The sequence below is a fragment of the Netta rufina genome (genome assembly GCF_964035555.1).
Source record: "Netta rufina genome assembly, chromosome: 4".
In the NCBI taxonomy this organism is placed as follows: domain Eukaryota; kingdom Metazoa; phylum Chordata; class Aves; order Anseriformes; family Anatidae; genus Netta; species Netta rufina.
The window spans coordinates 6,831,805-6,850,985 of record NC_140127.1 but is presented as its reverse complement, the minus strand read 5'-3'; the positions used below and the strand labels follow the sequence as shown (position 1 = coordinate 6,850,985).

General features: G+C 46.2%; 1 protein-coding gene across 1 annotated transcript; it reads right to left on the bottom strand.

The window, feature by feature from the left end:
• Positions 1 to 2,772: 2,772 nt before the first annotated feature.
• LOC311208963 (radial spoke head protein 6 homolog A-like) lies at positions 2,773 to 15,165 on the bottom strand (the record flags this gene model as incomplete). The annotated part of the gene is made up of 9 exons (XM_084286013.1): positions 2,773 to 2,967; positions 4,409 to 4,535; positions 6,848 to 7,294; positions 8,586 to 8,789; positions 10,018 to 10,135; positions 10,943 to 11,087; positions 12,607 to 13,362; positions 14,076 to 14,304; positions 14,807 to 15,165. The coding sequence occupies 9 exons, from the start codon at positions 15,163 to 15,165 to the stop codon at positions 2,773 to 2,775; spliced, it is 2,580 nt and encodes an 859-aa protein (XP_084142139.1).
• Positions 15,166 to 19,181: the final 4,016 nt, after the last annotated feature.

Below are 19,181 nucleotides of genomic sequence, written 5' to 3'. Positions count from 1 at the left end.
CTCTATTACTGCCTTTATTGCGGGGCAGGAGTGCAGAGCCACGGATTACACCGCCAAATGCCCACCGGCAGGCTCTGTCACAAACAGCTTCTAAGGTTGCAGCCGGCACTGCCTGCAGCCGTATAGCAGACGTTACACTCTTTCCTAACTAGCAATCATGTGTCTTATCCAGTTGTGGTGAATGGTCAGTGGCAAAAAGAAAAGGGGGAGAGTAAGGGGCGACGAAGACAGAAACGGTACCAGCAGGATGCCACTGACACTAACAGCACGGGTAATAGGAGTAGTGTAAGTGACACAGGTGATGGCAAGGGTGGAATGATAGGGCAGCATTTTTGAGTTCTGGAATGGATTTTCCTACAGATTCAGCCTAAAATGAGTGTTCCATTTTCTCCCACAGGCCAAGTGATGGTTGAACAATCACATCAGGTTTTAAAGGAACAATTAGTGAGATCAAAAGAGATCAGGAACATCGATGAACGATTCTCCGAGGCATTGGGTGTCTTGAATCACTTATGTTTGACTAGGGACCGAGAAGACCTGCCTGTAAGTATTAATTTTCAAAGAATAAATAGAGCAGCACCAAATGTGTTACCACGAATAAGAATGAATTACCGAGATCCTGCTACAGGAACTTGGAAAGGGCCATACGGGTACAGAAACACAAATAACACCTGTGATTACAATGACACTGCTAGGCAGGGTTTAGGGGCTTAAGGCACAGAGACAAGGGGTAACAACTACAGTGTTTGTAACAATTGTACAGCTTTGGCCTTACCTCCTGATGTTTTTCTGATTTGTGGGGATAGGGCCTGGCAAGGTATCCCTGCAAATGCTATTGGAAGTCCATGTTACTTAGATAAACTTACTATATTTGCTCCTAGCTTGTCACAATTGTGTGAGATCACCAGACATAAATGGGCATTGCTTGCACCAGATTGCAATGATAATGTTGAATTGCTTGGTGTTGCAGCTAGAGCGGCATTGGCAATTTTAGTGCCAGAAGTGGCATCTGTGGCCGCAATTAAGAACTTAGAAAAATTGGTATGCTGGGCTGAGAAGCAAGCCTATGCCCCGACAGAGATACTCGAGGAGATGTTACCAGGTCAAAATAGTCTGCGACATGTGCTTTTACAGGATCAAGCTGCTATTGACATCTTGCTTTTGGCTCAAAGCCGTGGGGGGGAGGACTCTGAGCAAATGTGCTGTTTAAACCTTTTTGATCATAATGAGTCAATTCACAAATCCATTACTTTCCTGAAAGAGCACATGAGAAAGATTCAATATGATATCAATCCTTTCAATCAATGGTTCACTGATTTGTTTGAAATGATGCATAGATGGTTACTGGGATTAGTCAAAGAGGGATTAAGGATTCTGTTTGTGGTAGTGTCAATCATCACTGTGTTGTATTGTGATAAAAGTGGTTATAGGGTTACTTGCAAAACTGTTACATCAGGCTTGGTTTGCTCAAAGAAGAAGAAGAAAAAAAAAGGCGGAATTGTTGAGGGATTTCTTGAAACAGCAAAAATCCCATGGCTTGCTACAAGTCTTTTGCTGTCCATTTGTTCTCCAGGCCCCTCACCAGCTTCGTCGCCCTTCTCTGCACCTGCTCAAGCACCTCAATGTCCTTCTTGTAGCGAGGGGCCCAAAACTGAACACAGTACTCGAGGTGCTGCCTCACCAGAGCTGAGTACAGGGGGACGATCACCTCCCTCGCCCTGCTGGTCACACTGTTCCTGATACAAGCCAGGATGCCGTTGGCCTTCTTGGCCACCTGAGCACACTGCTGGCTCATATTCAGCCGACTATCCACCATCACTCCCAGGTCCTTCTCTGCCTGGCAGCTCTCCAACCATTCCTCTCCCAGTCTGTAGCTCTGCTTGGGGTTATTGTGCCCCAGGTGCAGGACCCGGCACTTGGCCTTGTTGAACTTCATGCAGTTGACCTCAGCCCATCGGTGCAGCCTATCCAGATCCTCCTGCAGAGCTTTCCTACCCTCGAGCAGATCGACACACGCACCTAACTTGGTGTCATCTGCGAACTTACTGAGGGTGCACTCAATGCCCTCGTCCAGATCATCGATGAAGATATTAAAGAGGACCGGCCCCAGCACCGAGCCCTGGGGGACGCCACTAGTGACTGGCCTCCAACTGGACTTGACTCCATTCACCACGACTCTTTGGGCCCGGCTATCCAGCCAGTTTCTAACCCAGCGAAGCGTGCGCCAGTCCAAGCCAAGAGCAGCCAGTTTCTTGAGGAGAATGCTGTGGGAGACGGTGTCAAAAGCCTTGCTGAAGTCAAGGTAGACCACATCCACAGCCTTTCCCTCGTCCACCCAGCGCGTCACTCTGTCATAGAAGGAGATCAGGTTCGTCAAGCAGGATCTGCCTTTCATAAACCCATGCTGACTGGGCCTGATCGCCTGCTTGCCCTGCAAGTGCTGCGTGATGACTCTCAGGAGGATCTGCTCCATGAGCTTCCCTGGCACTGAGGTCAAACTGACAGGCCTGTAGTTTCCCGGGTCTGCCCTCCGGCCCTTCTTGTAGATGGGCGTCACATTTGCTAGCCGCCAGTCAACTGGGACCTCCCCCGATCGCCAGGACTGCTGATAAATGATGGACAGTGGCTTGGCCAGCTCCTCTGCCAGTTCCCTCAGTACCCTTGGGTGGATCCCATCCGGCCCCATCGACTTGTGCACATGGTACTTTTAAGTACCACTCAAGGAGATAAATTATTCCTAACTTAGGTGTGCAACTTGCAACACCAACCATCTCAGAATTTTTGCAATTCCACGTTGAGCTGGTCCCACTCAGACCTGGTGTCCTGAAGAAGTTTTTGTAGCTCATCTTTTTCTTCACTAATGGATGAGATTTGTTCTTTAAGCTGAGAAGAATGACTAGTTCTCTCAGCCAATAGCTGGTCTTTTTCACTTGATACACTATCTAGTGTCTCAGTTAACTGTTGAATCTATAGTGATGGAGAAAAACAAGAACTGGGTTTGTCCTCGTCTCTACACTTCACTGTCAAGTACTAAAATTAGTCGTGTCAAATATGACTTCCAGTAATTCTAAAATTCACATTAGCAGCACAAGAAGTTTAAACATGAATTTCAGTTTTCTAATCACTCAAAGAATAAATAAGAGAAATAGCATTACATCCAGAGAGCTCTACTCCAGTCAACTCTGGCTGAGGAGTGAGGAACGGCCTTGCAGGCGCCAAGGTCAGTGCAGAAGGAGGGGGAGAGGTGCTCCAGGCGCCAGAGCAGAAGTCCCCTGCGGCCTGTGGTGAGGACCATGGTGAAGCAGGACGTCCCCCTGCAGCCCATGGAGTACCACGGTGGAGCAGGGTTCCACGCTGCAGCCCGTGGAGGAGACCACGGTGGAGCAGGTGGCCCTGCACCGATGGAGGCTGCCGCCTGTGGAAGACCCCTGCCGGAGCAGATTCCGGGCCGGACCTGTAGCCCGTGGAGAGGAGACCACGCAGGAGCAGGTGACCTGGCAGGAGCTGCTGCCCGTAGGGGAGCCAGGTTGGAGCAGTTTTCTCCTGAGGGATGGACCCCGTGGTACGGACCCATATCTGGAGCAGTTCTGGAAGAGCTGCTGCCTGTGGGAAGCCCACGCCGGATCAGTTCATCAAGGACTGCATCCCGTGGGTGGGACCCCACAGCACAGGGGACGAGAGTGACCGAGAAGGAGCGGCAGAGAAGAAGTGCTGTAGACTGACCATAACCCCCCCCATTCCCTGTTCCCCTGCGCCGCTCGGGGGGAGAAGGTGGAAGAGGGTGGATGGGGGGGAAGGTGCTTTTGGTTTCTTTCCTTTGTTTCTCACTTCTCTAGCTTGTTAGTAATAAACAATTAATCTTACTGTCTACCTATGCAGAGTCTGTTTTGCCCATTACAATAATTCCTGTGTGATCTTCTAGTCCTTATCTCAACCTTTGAGCCCTTTTCATCATATTTTCTCCCCGTTCCTCTTTGAGGAGGGGGAGTGAGAGAGTGCTTGTGGTGGAGCTCGGCTGCCCACTTGAGCGGAACCACGACAGGCAGAAAAGTGTGCTTAAGCAAAACCACACCTAATTATTTCTCAATATAAAGATCTAGATAGCACCACAAGAAGACAATCCTGCCTAAAGTTCATCACTAGTTCATTTACCCTCTCTTCTGGTAGAAGATGTCTAAAACGTTGTCGAACTGCCAAAAAGCTCTAGCTAGCCAAACAAGTACAACAATGGGACCGAGAGAACACGCAGAGTACAAAATAGACACATTTCATGTCCCAAGTGCAGAGGACCTTTAGAAGGTTCCAGTGACTAAAGACCCCTGCCCGTCACATTTTTCCCCCCACCCCAAGCCATCAATATTAAAGTCTAGAGGCAGAATGATGCTCGACAACAGGCAAGAAGGTTTACCTGAAGAGTACTGAGTGTTTCATCAAAGGAAACAGGAGTGATTGTACAAATAATAACCGTCTTAGCATTTCCTCCAAGAGAGTTCTGTAGAATTCGAGTCAGCTTGCTGTCTCTGTAATTTATGAAACTGAGGGGAAAGTAAGAAAACAGATTTAAAAAGTCATTTTTCTATGAAAAAACAGTATTGTCTTAAGGTGACAGAACATTTAGGAGAGCTATATAGAATACTATTTGATGTCTAAAGAGATTTAACTTCTTAATTTATCAGTGACTTGTCCAAAAAGAGGTATGTCAACACAAGCACTTACCCAGAAGGGTCGTCACAAAGCTTTTTGATAACTTGGCCCAGAATGAACAAACTCCGATTTATATTGCAGCCTTCTTTCAGTCGGACACCTAGGTATTACACAGTATTTTATTTCTTGAAGATGTATCTAAATGTTGTTTTATTCAACATGTCAGGGTGTTGTGTTATGTTATGCTCAGAGGGATTGTCCAGAGTTAAATCTCCAGTACCAAAATGCACTGTGACACAGCAGCACCCAGTATCAAGTCTTTTAGAATAACCCAAATGAATCAAAGTCTATCACAAATGAGCATTAATAGTCTTCACTTAGTAGGTAGTCAGGGCCAGAGGAATGTGAATTTCATTTACAAAGTTTATTTTGTATTTAGACACGCAATTAATATTGGCACTTGCAGGAAAAAAAATAAAAAATAATAATTACTTGGATTTAAATACTTTTGTAGACCCTAAGGTATTCTGCACCTCAAAGGAGCAGCGAACATTTCACATAACCAATATTGATAACCCAAAATACTCAAGGCAGAAGCAAATCAGGTTGGATGTTAGGAAGAACTTCTTTACCGAAAGGGTTGTTAGACATTGGAACAGGCTGCCCAGGGAAGTGGTGGAGTCACCATCCCTGGAAGTCTTCAAAAGACGTTTAGATGTAGAGCTTAGGGATATGGTTTAGTGGGGACTGCTAGCGTTAGGTCAGAGGTTGGACTCGATGATCTTGAGGTCTCTTCCAACCTAGAAATTCTGTGATTCTGTGAAATACTCTGCAAATAACGTTTCAATTTGTACTTTCTCCTTACTTCCTACCATATAACAGGTTTTGGGCCCCTGGAGTGGTGCAATGAGTTGCACAGAAGCCTTCCCAACTTAACAGTGAGGACACAATACATATTTGGCTATCTGATGATATGCTATGCGATATCAATCCAGCTGGATCTCATGCATGTCCATACAGATGGCAGCTGGACAAGAACCAGACGTATCACAGCCACTTCACCTTCTCAGAAGAACCAACAGCCTTGTACATTCAAAGTCCAGGGTTAACGACAGCGGTCTCTAGTGGACTCAGACTACCCAAAAACCATAAGGAGCAGCTTTGTCACATGAAGTCAGTGCCTTACACACAGCTCCTGATATGCTCACATCAATCTGCTAGTCCATTCCCCAGCACAGAGGGCTTCAGTGTCCTATGCTTAGGCAGCCAGTGTCCTATGTTCTCGGTGCAGACCCAGTGAATCCTTTCTAGCAGGCTTATCCCATGTTATACCTAGATTCCCAGAGAACTCTGGAACTATTAGCATTGACCAGTCTGGCTTACGATTCTTTTGAAAGCCTGAAGTAAGTTCAATATTCTTCCCGCTTAAAAAAGTCAGCAATGCTGACTTCAATTATTGTATCATGGACAGAGTCTTTACAGGATGATTTAGACATAAAACACAGTTGTGTCACTACTGTGCCAGACTTCAGGAACTAAAGATTAAACTCAACACCAACAGTGATGATGCAAAGACAACAGAGCCTCAAAGAAACTAAGAATGTCAGATGCAGTCGTCCCATTCAACCCTAAAAACGGTTAAGGCTGATCTACGTATCAGGACTGTGAGCCTGACAAGACTTGGAAAAATTGTGTCTGGAGGCAGCACGGTGGATCAGCAGGAAGATGCTTCGAGCAAGAGGATCTCACGTGCACGTCACCCCAATGCTCTGGGCTCAGCGCAGCGACTTGTCCCTGAGATGGGAGCGCTACAGAGGGCATCTTCCACCTCACTTCCATACCAACAGAGCTCCAACAACACTCTGCAGCGCAGACCAGCACAGCAAAAGGCGCTGAGAGCAGGACGTCGACTCCCAAAGGAGAATTCCTGGCCAGCACTGCCACACAAACACCGCAGACACAACCCCTGAGGCATTACGAGGCCGGGAGAAGCACCACGAGAGAGCTGCGATGCTGCCAACGCCACGGCAAGCAGTGTCAGCGCGCACTCCGGCCGTGCATCCCGCAGGCCCGCGTCAGCCCCAGCTGCTCCTTCCCACACACTCACCGTAGCTGAAGGCTCGGGCACCGCTCACTTCTGAGACCGTGTTCCCCTCGCTCCTCCAGTGAGGCGCCGCCTCGTCCCCCAGAGCGCTCTCCCTACGAGACAAAGCACCCCGCTAAGCTCACCAGCTCCACCCGCACCCCCACGCCGCCCAGCCCCTCGCCCTCGCCCTCGCCCTCACCTGGCGAGGAGCGGCCGCAGCCGCACGCAGACGGTAACGGCCCCTTCGTCAGCCATCCCCGCGGCGCCTCAGCAGCCTCAGCAGCCGCCGGAGCCCCTCGGAGCCGTCCCGCAGCCCGGGCCCGGCCGCCGCCGGCTTCGAACGGGGCCCGAGGCCGCCTCTTGTTGGCCCCGCCGCTCGCTGCCGGGGGCGGGGACGGGGCTGAGGGGAGCCGGGACGGGGCTGAGGGACGGGGCTGAGGGGAGGGCGCGGAATGGCGCCCGCGAGGGAGAGGCGGCTCCAAGGAGCCCACAGAAGCCCCAAACGGAGACGGGAGAACTTGACACCAGTCATAGCTAAGATGTGCTTGACTAGAGCCACTCAAGCTCCACCTAAAAGATAGAAAATCGTATAAATTGGCCCAAGAGAGAGGGGATGTGAGGGAAGATTCCACCGTCAGGGGAGAGACCATCCCGAGGGAATACGACATCCTGAGGACCTCCTGACCCCTGGGACCAGTCGGCGGGCTGAGCCTCTCTTCTCCCCCATTGGGACGCCTTTGGGTGAGATCTGAATACTTGCTTAGAAATCTCTATAGAGTCTTTGATCCTTTTAACGCATTTATTTCTAGGCTGCGCACCTCTAACACCTGTAACACACCTGTAACACCTATAACACCTGTGTGTTTCATGCATACTAGCTTGCTGTTGCAGACAGTCCCTATCGCCAGCAATCCAAAAGAACTTGATTATCTGTTGCTGTAATAAACCATACTTGATTGCACTCTGATAGCTCTCATCAAGTGCAACGAGGGTGAGGGTGGTTGTCCGTGATAGTTCAGTGTTCTGAATCCAACCAGACCCCCAGACCGTTAATGCGTTTTTGGTGAACGTCTGACGGGACCCCCAGACGGTTAACGTGTTTTTGGTGAATGTCCGACTGGTTCAGTACCCTGAATCCGACCGGGCCCGTAATCAGCTACACCCCTTAATGTGACAATGACATAACTTCATCGTGTTGCCTTTTTCTTTTTTTATCTTGAGGGCAGTCTCCCCTCTTAAACCCTTCACCCCACAGCAGTTCTTTTCAAAACAACTTTTCATTGGTCAAACAACTTTGAATGTAACAACAACAGCAAACACCCAGAAACTTCCATGCCTTAATGGCTGGAGAACAAGAGAACCTGGAGACTGCATGGAGTCTCCTGAATCACCCTTCTTTCTTCCCTCTAAGCTCTTTTATATTCCTTATGGCCTCGTCCTTAAGAGTCAAGTCGTGTTATCTCAATCACGCGGTTTTCCAACCCCCATGGCCACATTCCCAAATCTCCCCCTTCTTTATTAATATCAACCATTTTCTCGACACGAATTACCACTCCATATAAAACAATCTTTTGGGGACAGGCAGCTGCAAGGAGCCTACAGAAACCCCCAAAATAAGGCATCTGAAACTCACATTTAAGATGAGCTTGTTTACGCTCCATTTATTAAAACACTATTCATCTGTTTGGGAGAGGCAGCTGCAAGGAGCCTACAGTAACCCCCCAAATAAGCATCTTCCGCCTACACTGAAGATCAACTCATTTAGGATCCATGTATAAAAACCCTATAAATATTTAATCTTTTCAAGTATTCGTGTTTCCTATATCATAATCGTGTCTTCCTCTTCATCACCTACTCATTCTTCCTCGTCTTCCTCTTCTTAGCCCTGGCTTTCTCCTTTGTAGCCTTGAAAGCCAGCTCCTCTTCCACCGTCGGGTCCGCGGCCTCGGTGATCTCCAGCCCGTCGGGGTACTCTTTTTGCACTGGCTCAGGCAGTGCAGGTGTATGGTTTTCTGGGCTGTATTTGTGACCCCAGCCAAAGTAGATATTATTAAATTTCCTGAGGGAAAAAACAAACAAACAAACAAACAAACAAACAAAAAACAGTGAAAAGTTCACACCATCTGCCTGCAACAAAATATCTATCAGTGCAGATCCTCTCAGGGCTCCTTACTCTGCTGTGCAAATAGAGTGCAAGCTCCCTGTAAGAGGTGTTTAAAGGAACACATCTCTTCCTAGCTGTTGGATTCACTGCACCCAGCTCTGGGGCCCCCAGCACAAGAAGGATGTGGAGCTGTTCGTGTAGGTCCAGAGGAGGGCCATGAAAACGATCAGAGGGCTGGAGCAGCTCTCCTGTGAAGACAGGCTGAGAGAGCTGGGGATGTTCAGCCTGGGGAAGAGAAGGCTCCAAGGAAACCTCAAGTTGAAAGTTTTCAGTCCTGAAGTATCAAAGCTTTTCAGTACTTAACAGAGGTCTTAAAACAAAGACGAGGAGAGACTTTTTATAAGGGCATGTAGCGACAGAATAAGGGGTAATGCTTTTAAAGTGGAAAGAGGGTAGATATAGATCAGATATGAGGAAGAAATTCTTTGAGGGTGGCGAGGCACCAGAACAGGTTGTCCGCAAAAGCTGTGGATGCCCCATTTCTAGAAGTGTGCAAGGCCAGGCTCGTCTACCTGGGCAACCTGGTCTAGTGGGAGGTGCCTATGGCAGTGGGGGTGGAACTGGAGGATCTGTAGGTCCCTTCTAACCCAAACCATTCTATGCTTGCACTTTTTGCACAATATTTAACCTTCCACTTAAAAATCGCCAAGTGCAAAAATGATGAATGCTACACTCTGTCACTGTGTGATATTGCAGTATGACTCCAACTTCACCTTAGTAACATGGAGCCATTCCCGACACCCACTCCAGTGCCCATTTAAAGCTTCTAGTGGTAGTGACTGTACTGTGCCTAATAGAAATGACTGAAAATTAGAACAAAAGAAATAAGCTCATTTGTAAAAAGCACCACAGACTCAAGAATACAGGTTTTAAATCCAGGACTGTGGCCAGACACCAACCGGACATGTGCATGCATCAGTTTCATGCTAGCATTTCCAAAGATTCTTCATTTCCAGTCTTGAACACATACTGATGCTGCGCACTCTTAAGTGGCTTTCTCTAGCAGTCTCAGAAATAGTTACAATTCAGTCAATACATTAATAAGAAACCAAATTTGACTTCATCGAGCATGGCTGTGTTCAGCGTATGGTCTGTGTTGTAACCACGTCAGCTGGCTACTCACATGCCAGATGCAAAGGCATATGCTCCAGGCCATCGGTTCGACTGAAGGATTGCAACAGCATATTGGGGGATCAGGTTTGTAGAAGGCTGAGCTGTCCAAGCAGGGATGTTTTGAATTCCTGCAGGCAGCCAAACACACGCTACATGAATAAATTGACTTACAAGCCACTACAAAATATTTAGGACTGAGCTACAAGGCTTTCACAGAACTCAGGCAACGGTTATATTAAGATGCACGTTAGAAGAACTAAGTCACAAGCAATAAATGCAGACATTGTGTTCAGACAGGTGGTTTGGATGCAGGGGCAGGTATCACATGGATGCCAACAGTCCCATACAGAAAGGATCACGTTCTTGAAATGCAGTAGTACTCGCTGCTGTTTCTTTTGTCAGGGATTGTTTATCACTGAGGGATAAATTACATACGTATTTCACCCTGATCAAAGAATGGGGAGTAGAAAAATAATTTGCTGTGGCTACAATCTAATATTTAGGTTTCCATATCTCTATGAGTTGCTGCAGTCTTTGCTAGAGGATATAAATTCTTATTTGTATATCTATGCATGTGTGAATATATATTTATTTTTGTGTCCACGCTTTTCTTCTGCCTATAAAGGTGATGGAAAAATAGCTGACTGTATTTCAGGGGTGAGCTGTCTGGAACTTCCAGTAGCCTGACACATCTGAATATTTTTTCCCTTTATTCTCAGCAGGACTGTTAACCAGTAAACCCAATCATTTCAGTTTTAAGGTCAATCCTGTTAACCATTTCACATCTGATTAATTTTGTAAAAGAATGCGGTTACCCTACCGTGGCAAACTACATTGTTCTGTGAAGCGTCAGAGGCCTATAACTTCAGATATTTACTACCTAAATGCCAACAATCCCAGTGGCTCTATCCAAAATCGTACTCCATGAGGAGTACCTTCATCTTCAGAGAGTGGAGTGAGAAGGGGAGGTCCTATTTCTTGCTGGAGTTCATCTGGCTCCTCATCTTTCTCCTCCTCCTCTTCACCTTCCTCTTCTTCTTCCTCTGATTTTTGTGAAGGGTTAATCCAAACACAACGACCCTATAATCAGTAAGGGAGAATAATAAATACACGCAACGATCAATGAAGAAATGAAAGCCAGTTAAAACAATTGGTTCACACACAAGCGCAAGTGGGGGAGAAAGAAAAAAAGATGTATTCCAGAATTGGTACATTTTTGACAGAGAGCTGTACGTATCCTCTTGGCAGAGTGCTCTCTTTATCCCTCATTCATTCCTTATCCCTGCTTACTATTGCAGAATGACCCCATGGCTCTCTGATCAGCTTCCAGCTATGTTGTAGTTTTCAGTTCTTTTAAGTACAATCAATCCATGCTGATACTTATTGGCTGGGATCATATCAGTAAGCAAACACATATTTCAATATTCATCTTGTGAAGAGACAGTAACTTGTTGCTGGCCTTCACTGGGCACAAACATGCTGGCATTACCTGTCCCTTCCTTGTCAGGCACAGGCTGTGAATATGCACAGAAGATGACAGAACATCCTGTCCCTGTGCACCTGGGCCCAAGTCCAAACAACACGTGTGAAAAGTCTTACCTTGTACTCTGTATTTCAGTTCAACAACTACTGAACACAGAAGGCACAAGAAAGACCACAGCATCCCATGTTTTTATGCCAAATTATCTTTATGTTTACAGTGAACAGAAGACAGGAATTTAGTTCAATCCTTGCCTGTTGTCTGTTGGGTTTGTATCCTTGCTGGATTACCAGTTATTGCAAGCTGAGAGATGAACACTTACAGACTTTTAAAGACTCTTACAGAATTCCTTTAAAGTCTGCCTTGTTTTTTAGCTACCAGTCGGAGGAACATTACAAAATGTTCTCAAAAGTCTAATGGTAACAGATTTTATTTTTAGAACTATTGCTTTACTGGCAATAAAATTAAACTTCAGTTCCTAGCACTTGCTCTTATTTTACACTACCGTTCTTAAGTTGGTATCCAGGAAAGATGACCGCATTAGTACAACCTCTTTCCAGCACTAACCTGATATAATAAATATTTTATGCTACAATTTTATTTACAAAGTTTTGGTTTTAAGTTTTTAAGCCTTTTTGTTTGCATGCTTCACAGCAGAAAGCAAGCAACGGAAGGTAAACCAGAAGAAAACAACAAATAAGTTTCGTTTAGCATACAATCACAAGCTATCTGAAATTTAGCATCCTATTCAGGAAAACAGAATTAAAAACATTTCTGTCAAGCGAGGATTTCAGGAGAGGTAACCCAATGTAGAAGGCTGCCAGAAATAATTATCTATCAAGGCCTAATCCTACATGATTATCTAAAGATAGGTTTGCACCTGAAGATGGAAAAAATCATGAAACACGTGTAGATTTAGGAACCTTCTAATATTTAAATATGTGCAACACATTTATATATGATAGAAGGTTTCTAATACATTTTCTGTAGGAAATCTTTTCGGTCCAGTCCTGTTTCTGGTGAATAGTTCAAATGGGTGGGTGAGGGGCTTCATTTACATCCTGAAGCACTACTGTGAGAATGGTATCTGAGGTCAGCGTGGCCTATGGGAGGACCTACCTGCTTTAAAATACTCGGCACGTAGTGTACCCACGTGGAGAGAGACTCCACCATTTCAGCCACAGAAAGAGGCTGGAAATCCGGGTTTTCTTCACACGTATCTCTTCCTCCTCCCCCTTCCTCATCTTCATCTTCTTCCTCCCCAAACTGGTAAAATCCAATGGGACAGACGTGGGTTCCTGCTGAGATCCGAGCTATCTGTGCCCGCAGGTAGTTGGCCTCATTTCCAGGGAAAGGAGGGAAGCTCACAACAGGGGCATCCAGCCTGCCAGTGAAGAACTTCTTGATTTTCCTGGCGCAGACAATCTGTGCTGGTGTCACTGGAGGCAACTTCACCCAGGCTTTGCCAGGCTCATTGCAAACAAAGTAGATGTATTTGTTAGCCCCAGTTCCATTTTCTTCTTTTGGGATGACAGGTGGGGGCTTATAGGTAGACTTTGGTGGCTCATCTTCTTTTTCTTTCTCCTCATCTTCATCTTCGACTTCACCCAGCCCTTTCTCTCCTTCATCAGGAACCTCTTCTTCCTCCTCTGGTTCCTCCTCCTCTACTCCCTCCTGGAATTGCACTTCAGCAATAATATAGTTCATCTCCAGGCCCAAAATTTTGCCCCAGAAGCGACATGCCTGGATTGGCTGGGCACTAATGAGCTTTTTAAGGGCAAGAAATATGTGATAGTATTCATCTTTGCTCAAGCCAATTCCAGCCTGCTCAAAATAAAAGGCTGTTTCCATCACATTAGGCAGAGGAGTCTCTCCCTAGTAAAGGAAAGCGTGAGTTAGAGCTGAGTAATAATAAAATTATCCATTTGAAGGATTGAACAATTTATCTACTGAAAGTCATACTTCACTTTCCTATAGTGCGCTCTCTCCAAAAGCTCTGCTGACATTCATTTACATCTCCCACTATCACTCAGAAAAATTAAAAATGACATTGTAAGGATAAAGAAGAGAACACAGACGAAGCGCAGCTTTTAGAATACAAGATCTCAATTTTCAAATTCACTTTTAATTACTGCAAAGTACAGAAAGAATTCTCACGAGGGATCTGCAAAGGACTTCAGCGCTAGCACACGTTTTCTGTATAAGAGGCCTTGATGCCTGGAAACAGCGCTGCGGTGTTGCCTCGTGTTTGTGGCACAAGGTTCAACAAGCGTACAAGAGATACTGTAAACTTTCCTTTCCATTTATCATCTCCAGAACATCTATGCTTTTAAAAGCTCGGGATATGAGACTTACTGCAGCAACTAAATTCCAAACTACGTAACCAGCTGTGATTTCTTCACAACTTGACACGGGACCAACCGAACTGTGAAGAGGGTACATGCTACTGTGGCTGTAATCATTTCATGCAATCACGAGAGGCAATATTATGAGGGAGACCACAACTTCCACCTTTTCCCTTCTGCCTTCCTGCCACCCATCTCTCCAGTATATTTGCTATCTATTGGTGCCTGATAATAACTCGCTACCTTTTCGTCTAGTTCTTCATCTCCTTCTTCATCTGACTTGAGGAACAAACTTTTACTCCTTTCTGCAGATTCAAACGTTGGAGGCATTGCAGGTTCATCTCGAAGAGTATCCATTTTTTTCCGAAATTGAGCCCACTTAACGTCCTTGCTGATATTCTCAATTATGTCTACCACATTTGTGGGCTGTTCATCCAGGATCTTTGTCAGCGTATTAGCAAGATGATCGTATCTGTCATAGGAATATAAGTATTATTACTGACCTACTATTACGGAAGTCTTACAATATTGTTTTATTATTTATTTATTTATTTTATTTTATTATTAATATCAAAAGTACAAGGTAATCACCTGGGCGTCAAAGAAATCGGAACAGTTAGGTGCAAAGGGATCATGCAGCATTTTGGGAAATTAGACTTGAAACTAGCCTCTTTGCAATATAATCAAGAGTAGCCTCACCTTCCATTTTTCGTTTACCCCACATCTGGCCGAGGAGCTAAAGCAGAATTCAAGCCTGGCCTCAATCTAATCGAAGGCTCTTTGAACACCATAAATTCCCTTTGGAATTTGGATTGAAAGGGGCCGGACACACAATTATAGCATAGCGATTAAACACTGCATTTATAACATGTTCTGCTTTTCCACACTCTGCCGTCCCTGACAGCATAGCCCCTTACCCTGTCACCACTGCTCTCATCCTGCCCCTTTCCTTCTTGTCTCTTTTGCAGACTTACAAGTTGAGGCCAGATGTTGTGCTGCTCGTCAGCAGGTAGGCTTTTGCATTCTGCACTGCCAGCATTCGGGCTTCGGGATCTGGTATCGGATCGTCGTACGGGCTGTATCCTGGCTGATAGAGCCCGTAACCGGGCTCGTGTGGCTGGTAGGGGCCATGCCCATCCTCATGGGCTTGGTAATGCTCCTGTCCTCCTCCGTACGTCTGACAGGCACTTCTTGGCTCCTGTGTTTGGCAAGGGTCAGATCCCAGTGCTCGCGCCTGATCCACGCTTCGGCTCGCCTCCTGCGAGTCCTGTCCCTCTGCATACAGCTGGCTGAATCCTTCTGGCCCCTGGTGCTCAGGAGAGGCTTGTTCCATCCCCTGTGGGCGACACCGAGTTCGGGTCAGTAATTTATAGGGTGCCCGGCCGGCACCGGCTCGTCAGCAGGGCTCTCAGCAGGGGACCGAGGGCGAGACTCAGGTAGTACCCGAGCAGGGTACTTCGCAGCCCCCAGCCCTGCCTCCTGGCGTTCTGCTCCCGCTTCTGACGCCCGAGGCCCCGACTCCTCAGGAGGAGACCGCCCGGGGCTCTCTCCGGGCTCCTCGGGAGGCTCGGCCGTGGCGTCCATGAAGCGGCCGCCGTTGCCAGGGGCGCGGGGCCCGGAAGGGGTGTGCCCGGCGGCAGGGCCGGACCCCGCCGCCATTTGCCGCCGCGCCCCTGGGGTCCGCCATCACGGGTGGGCTGCGAGGGGCAGCGGGCGGGGGTCCCCGCTTCCCCCCTGTACCCGAGTGTTCAAATGCCCGGGACGAGGTGCAGGGGAAGAGCCTGCTGGCTTTTTACTCGAGATTTGCCTGGCAGCAGTGTGGTAGCGCAGCGGGGAATGCTGTTGCAGCTCCCTCAGGTGTCGTGCTGCAGCGCTACCAACTACAACAGGTGGTTGAGGTTAAAGTTTAAAAGCTTCACCGTGTGGCAGAAAGCTTCTCGTGTAAATCATCTCCTGTGTTGCTTATGGTCAGGCTCACCTCATCTTCTTAATTGCTTATGGCCAAGTCAGTAAAGATCTCTTACTAGCTGACTAAACACGTACCTAGTATTTGATGAGGAGGCTCTAAAACAAACAGTTGGTTTTTTCTTAAGCCCTTAGGCTAGCACGTTTGAAGAGACATCTAAAGGTGGCCGGCCCTAGAGTAAGTGTCAAATGTTTTCTAAAAATTTGACGTGAAAAACAATACTGTGCCAGGGTATCCGAGGGAAGAAACCGATGCTGTACGCATCTCTACAAAATGCCCTGTTCACATTATAAAACCAAATACCGCAGCTGTTTGACTGGTAAAACATGCTTAATCTGTGATCAATGGATGAATTAACACAACTTTTCATAAATACAGTTTATTTTGGGTACTTCTTAGAAGTAACCAGAAAGAACGAATTCTGATGAGGCATTGCAAATTGCTTTCCAGTTCCAAGAGGGAATGCCAGAAGTACCACTGAGGAACCTGACTCTGAACAGCAGCAACAACAAAACAGCTTTCCACATCCTTTTGTGGGCAAAAGGAGAATTTGAAAGTTCCCGTACAACATCCCTGTGATGCCAAAAAGTAAGGTAACGTCATGAAAATGTTAATTGTGCTGAGTTTCAGCACGAAGAGGTTTTGACTTCCTGGTATGGGCAAGGAATTTGCCCAAGTTCCTCATTTTGCAGGTGTATTTGCAGAGCTTACACATCAACTGCAGAGGGCGCGACAGTACTTGTGAATTGCTTTTTATTTGCTCTCTGTAGTTCTTATTTGGAGGAAAACCTTGATTTGTTGGTTAGTAATTAATTTCTCTAAAATGTATAAAATTGTCGTTATTTGTGTAATGTCTTGTGAGGCACCTGCTCAAGAAAAGTCAAGTGCTTTATCTTTACAATCTCTGTTAGCAAAGAAAGAGAAAATGAAGAGCGTGTGTAATTTGCTATAGTGTTACTCTTTGCCTTTCCTATTATAGAGATTATGAACTGTACGAGGGGCTCAGGGCAGAGAGTACCTCAGTGCAGAAGGATGTTTTCTCAACATGGTGTCGTGAGCTCTTATCACTAAAGAAGACGAGCAACTGAATACATACAGTAATACTGCAGAATTTCACTGTGGCAAACACCATCAGTAGGCTGTGTTAATTAGCTGAAGAGTAACTAAAGTATTTCCTAATGTTTTCTCTTTCCAAGGGAGATGTGCTAATGGCTTGTGTTGATACCTGACCACAGCAGATGCAATGGTCTCTCTTGAATTCAAGAGAGTCTTGAATGTCTTGAATTCAAGACGCTTTTCCAACAGCACTTTTTAAACTGAAATCTTGGTGTCTGCTGACTTCCAGTCGCAGGTCCAGAGGTGACACATAAAATGCCACATGTAGAACTGAACGTTTGTTGCACTGTGGTAGTTTCATTGCTGAATTTTGAACGTGCTTGCACTGGTAGGGGAATCTGAATAGAGCTTCCCATTTCACATGGGAATCCTTCTGTGCTCTGTTAATTTGAAGGCAATCATTGAATTAAAAAGCCCAGTTGCAGGTCCCACAGGTGTGAAGAAGCTTTCACCATCAGACTGGTGAGTAGCAGCTGTAACCACTGAGGTGGTTCCTGTGAGGTGGGCAAGGCGTTTATCTGCATTTTGCCCTTGTGTTAGGAGCTGGGTGCCAATGCTTTCTGTGCAGAAAATATTCCTGCAAGCAGCTGCCAGGTGTGCTGTCTGTCAGCTCGCTCGAGAGGAAGGCCTAATTAGTCAATTTTTAGGTTGCAAATCATGTTTCAGGCTGAAGTGCCCCCGAGCACGTGAAGATGAACTTTACCTTCTCCTTTAATGTATGTTTATGAATTAAATACTTACGGTCAATCTGCATGCAACTAAAAGACTTCAAGAAAAAAGGTATGAAAAGACTGTGACCTACAAAACTACTTCTTATGTTTTTTCTCTGTTCAGAAGCTAGCAGTGTTAATTTCTCCTCAGTTCCAAAGCAGTTTCACACAAATTTATACTCAATTAAATACACAAGTGGCTTTAACTATGTAAATTCTGTCTTTTATTCTGTTTTTGTTTCTTTGTTTGTTTTTAAACCTTAAGCTAAATTAGTGCTGGCAGCCAGAGGTGCTTTTCCATGAGGCAATATTATTAAGAAGTTGAGAGACCATCATCCTTCTGGAGGGGTCTGATGGGAAATGTGGAAGGTGCTTTGCAGAGAATAATAATAATTTGTAGAAATCCGATGCTGGGTTTTGCTCTTGCTGAAGTCGGTGGGAGCTTTATTATGGACTTAGTGAAAGTAAGATGATGTCCTTTGTCATTTCATCAGCACTTGACTCCCATAACCCGGTTTGTGTGGATGAACAGATTTTAGTCCTGATTTGAAGGGGAGAGTTGCCATGGTTAAGGCTGAGCATGACTTTGCATCCAGAGGTGTGAATTGTGTATTTTGCATCCCCTGAGTTCAGAAAATCACCCTGAGTTACAGGAAAATGCTGAATAAATGCATTTAATTCTACGTGGCTGTGATTGTGGTGATGTAAGGCAGCGAAATTTCAAGGTGGGAGAAAATCTTCTCTCACTTGGTAATCTGAGTGCTAAGCCTATGTTGTGAACAAAGCTCTTGCTCAAGCTATGTTATGATAGCGACCGGATGAGGATTTTTGGTGTGAAAAATGCAGGACGTGGAAGTTTTTCAGATAGCGGGTTGTAACGTCTGTGTGACTGATTCCTGTTACTGGAGGTAATGGCATTTCTCTCTTTTGGGGAGCTGTGAGACTGACTAAAACTTGCAGTTTGCAGTGGGCACTCTGGTTAGTGCTTTCTAAGTGCTGTATCTCAACTTTCTCAGAACTTTGCTTGATTTTGGCATGTAGTTTCTTGTCTTTCAGTACCATCACAGAGCCGTGGGTTTTGCTGTTATTTATGAGGAGAAAGCATAGTTTTCTGGCAAAAAGGATGTTAGCCGTTGTGCTTCTTTTAAGTACATCCTGGGTTTAACCAGTGTCAGCCGAGATGCTTTGTCCTGGTGCTCAGAACTTGTCTGTTTCTTACAAGTCGATTAGATCACAGCTGCTGCAGGCTTCACAGGCTGTGTGGAGGGATACTTGCGAGGGTGAGATGAAGAAAATGCTGGTCCTTGCTGGTACATTACAGCTGCAGTAAGACCAGGTGGGCCTGTTCTGGAGCCATGCAGGGCCAGCTCAGCTTCTCTTCCGTGCTGCTGTAGACTGTCAGGTGGAGAAGTGCAAGCGGCTGGCTGGAGCCGTGCCTTGCCTTCAAGTCTAACTCTTCTTCACTGTGTTCCCGAACTATTTCTCATCAACTGAACCAAGCAAATCTGTTGCGTTGAGCCCCACGGATCCTCGTGGTTGTGTTGTTGAAGAAAATGG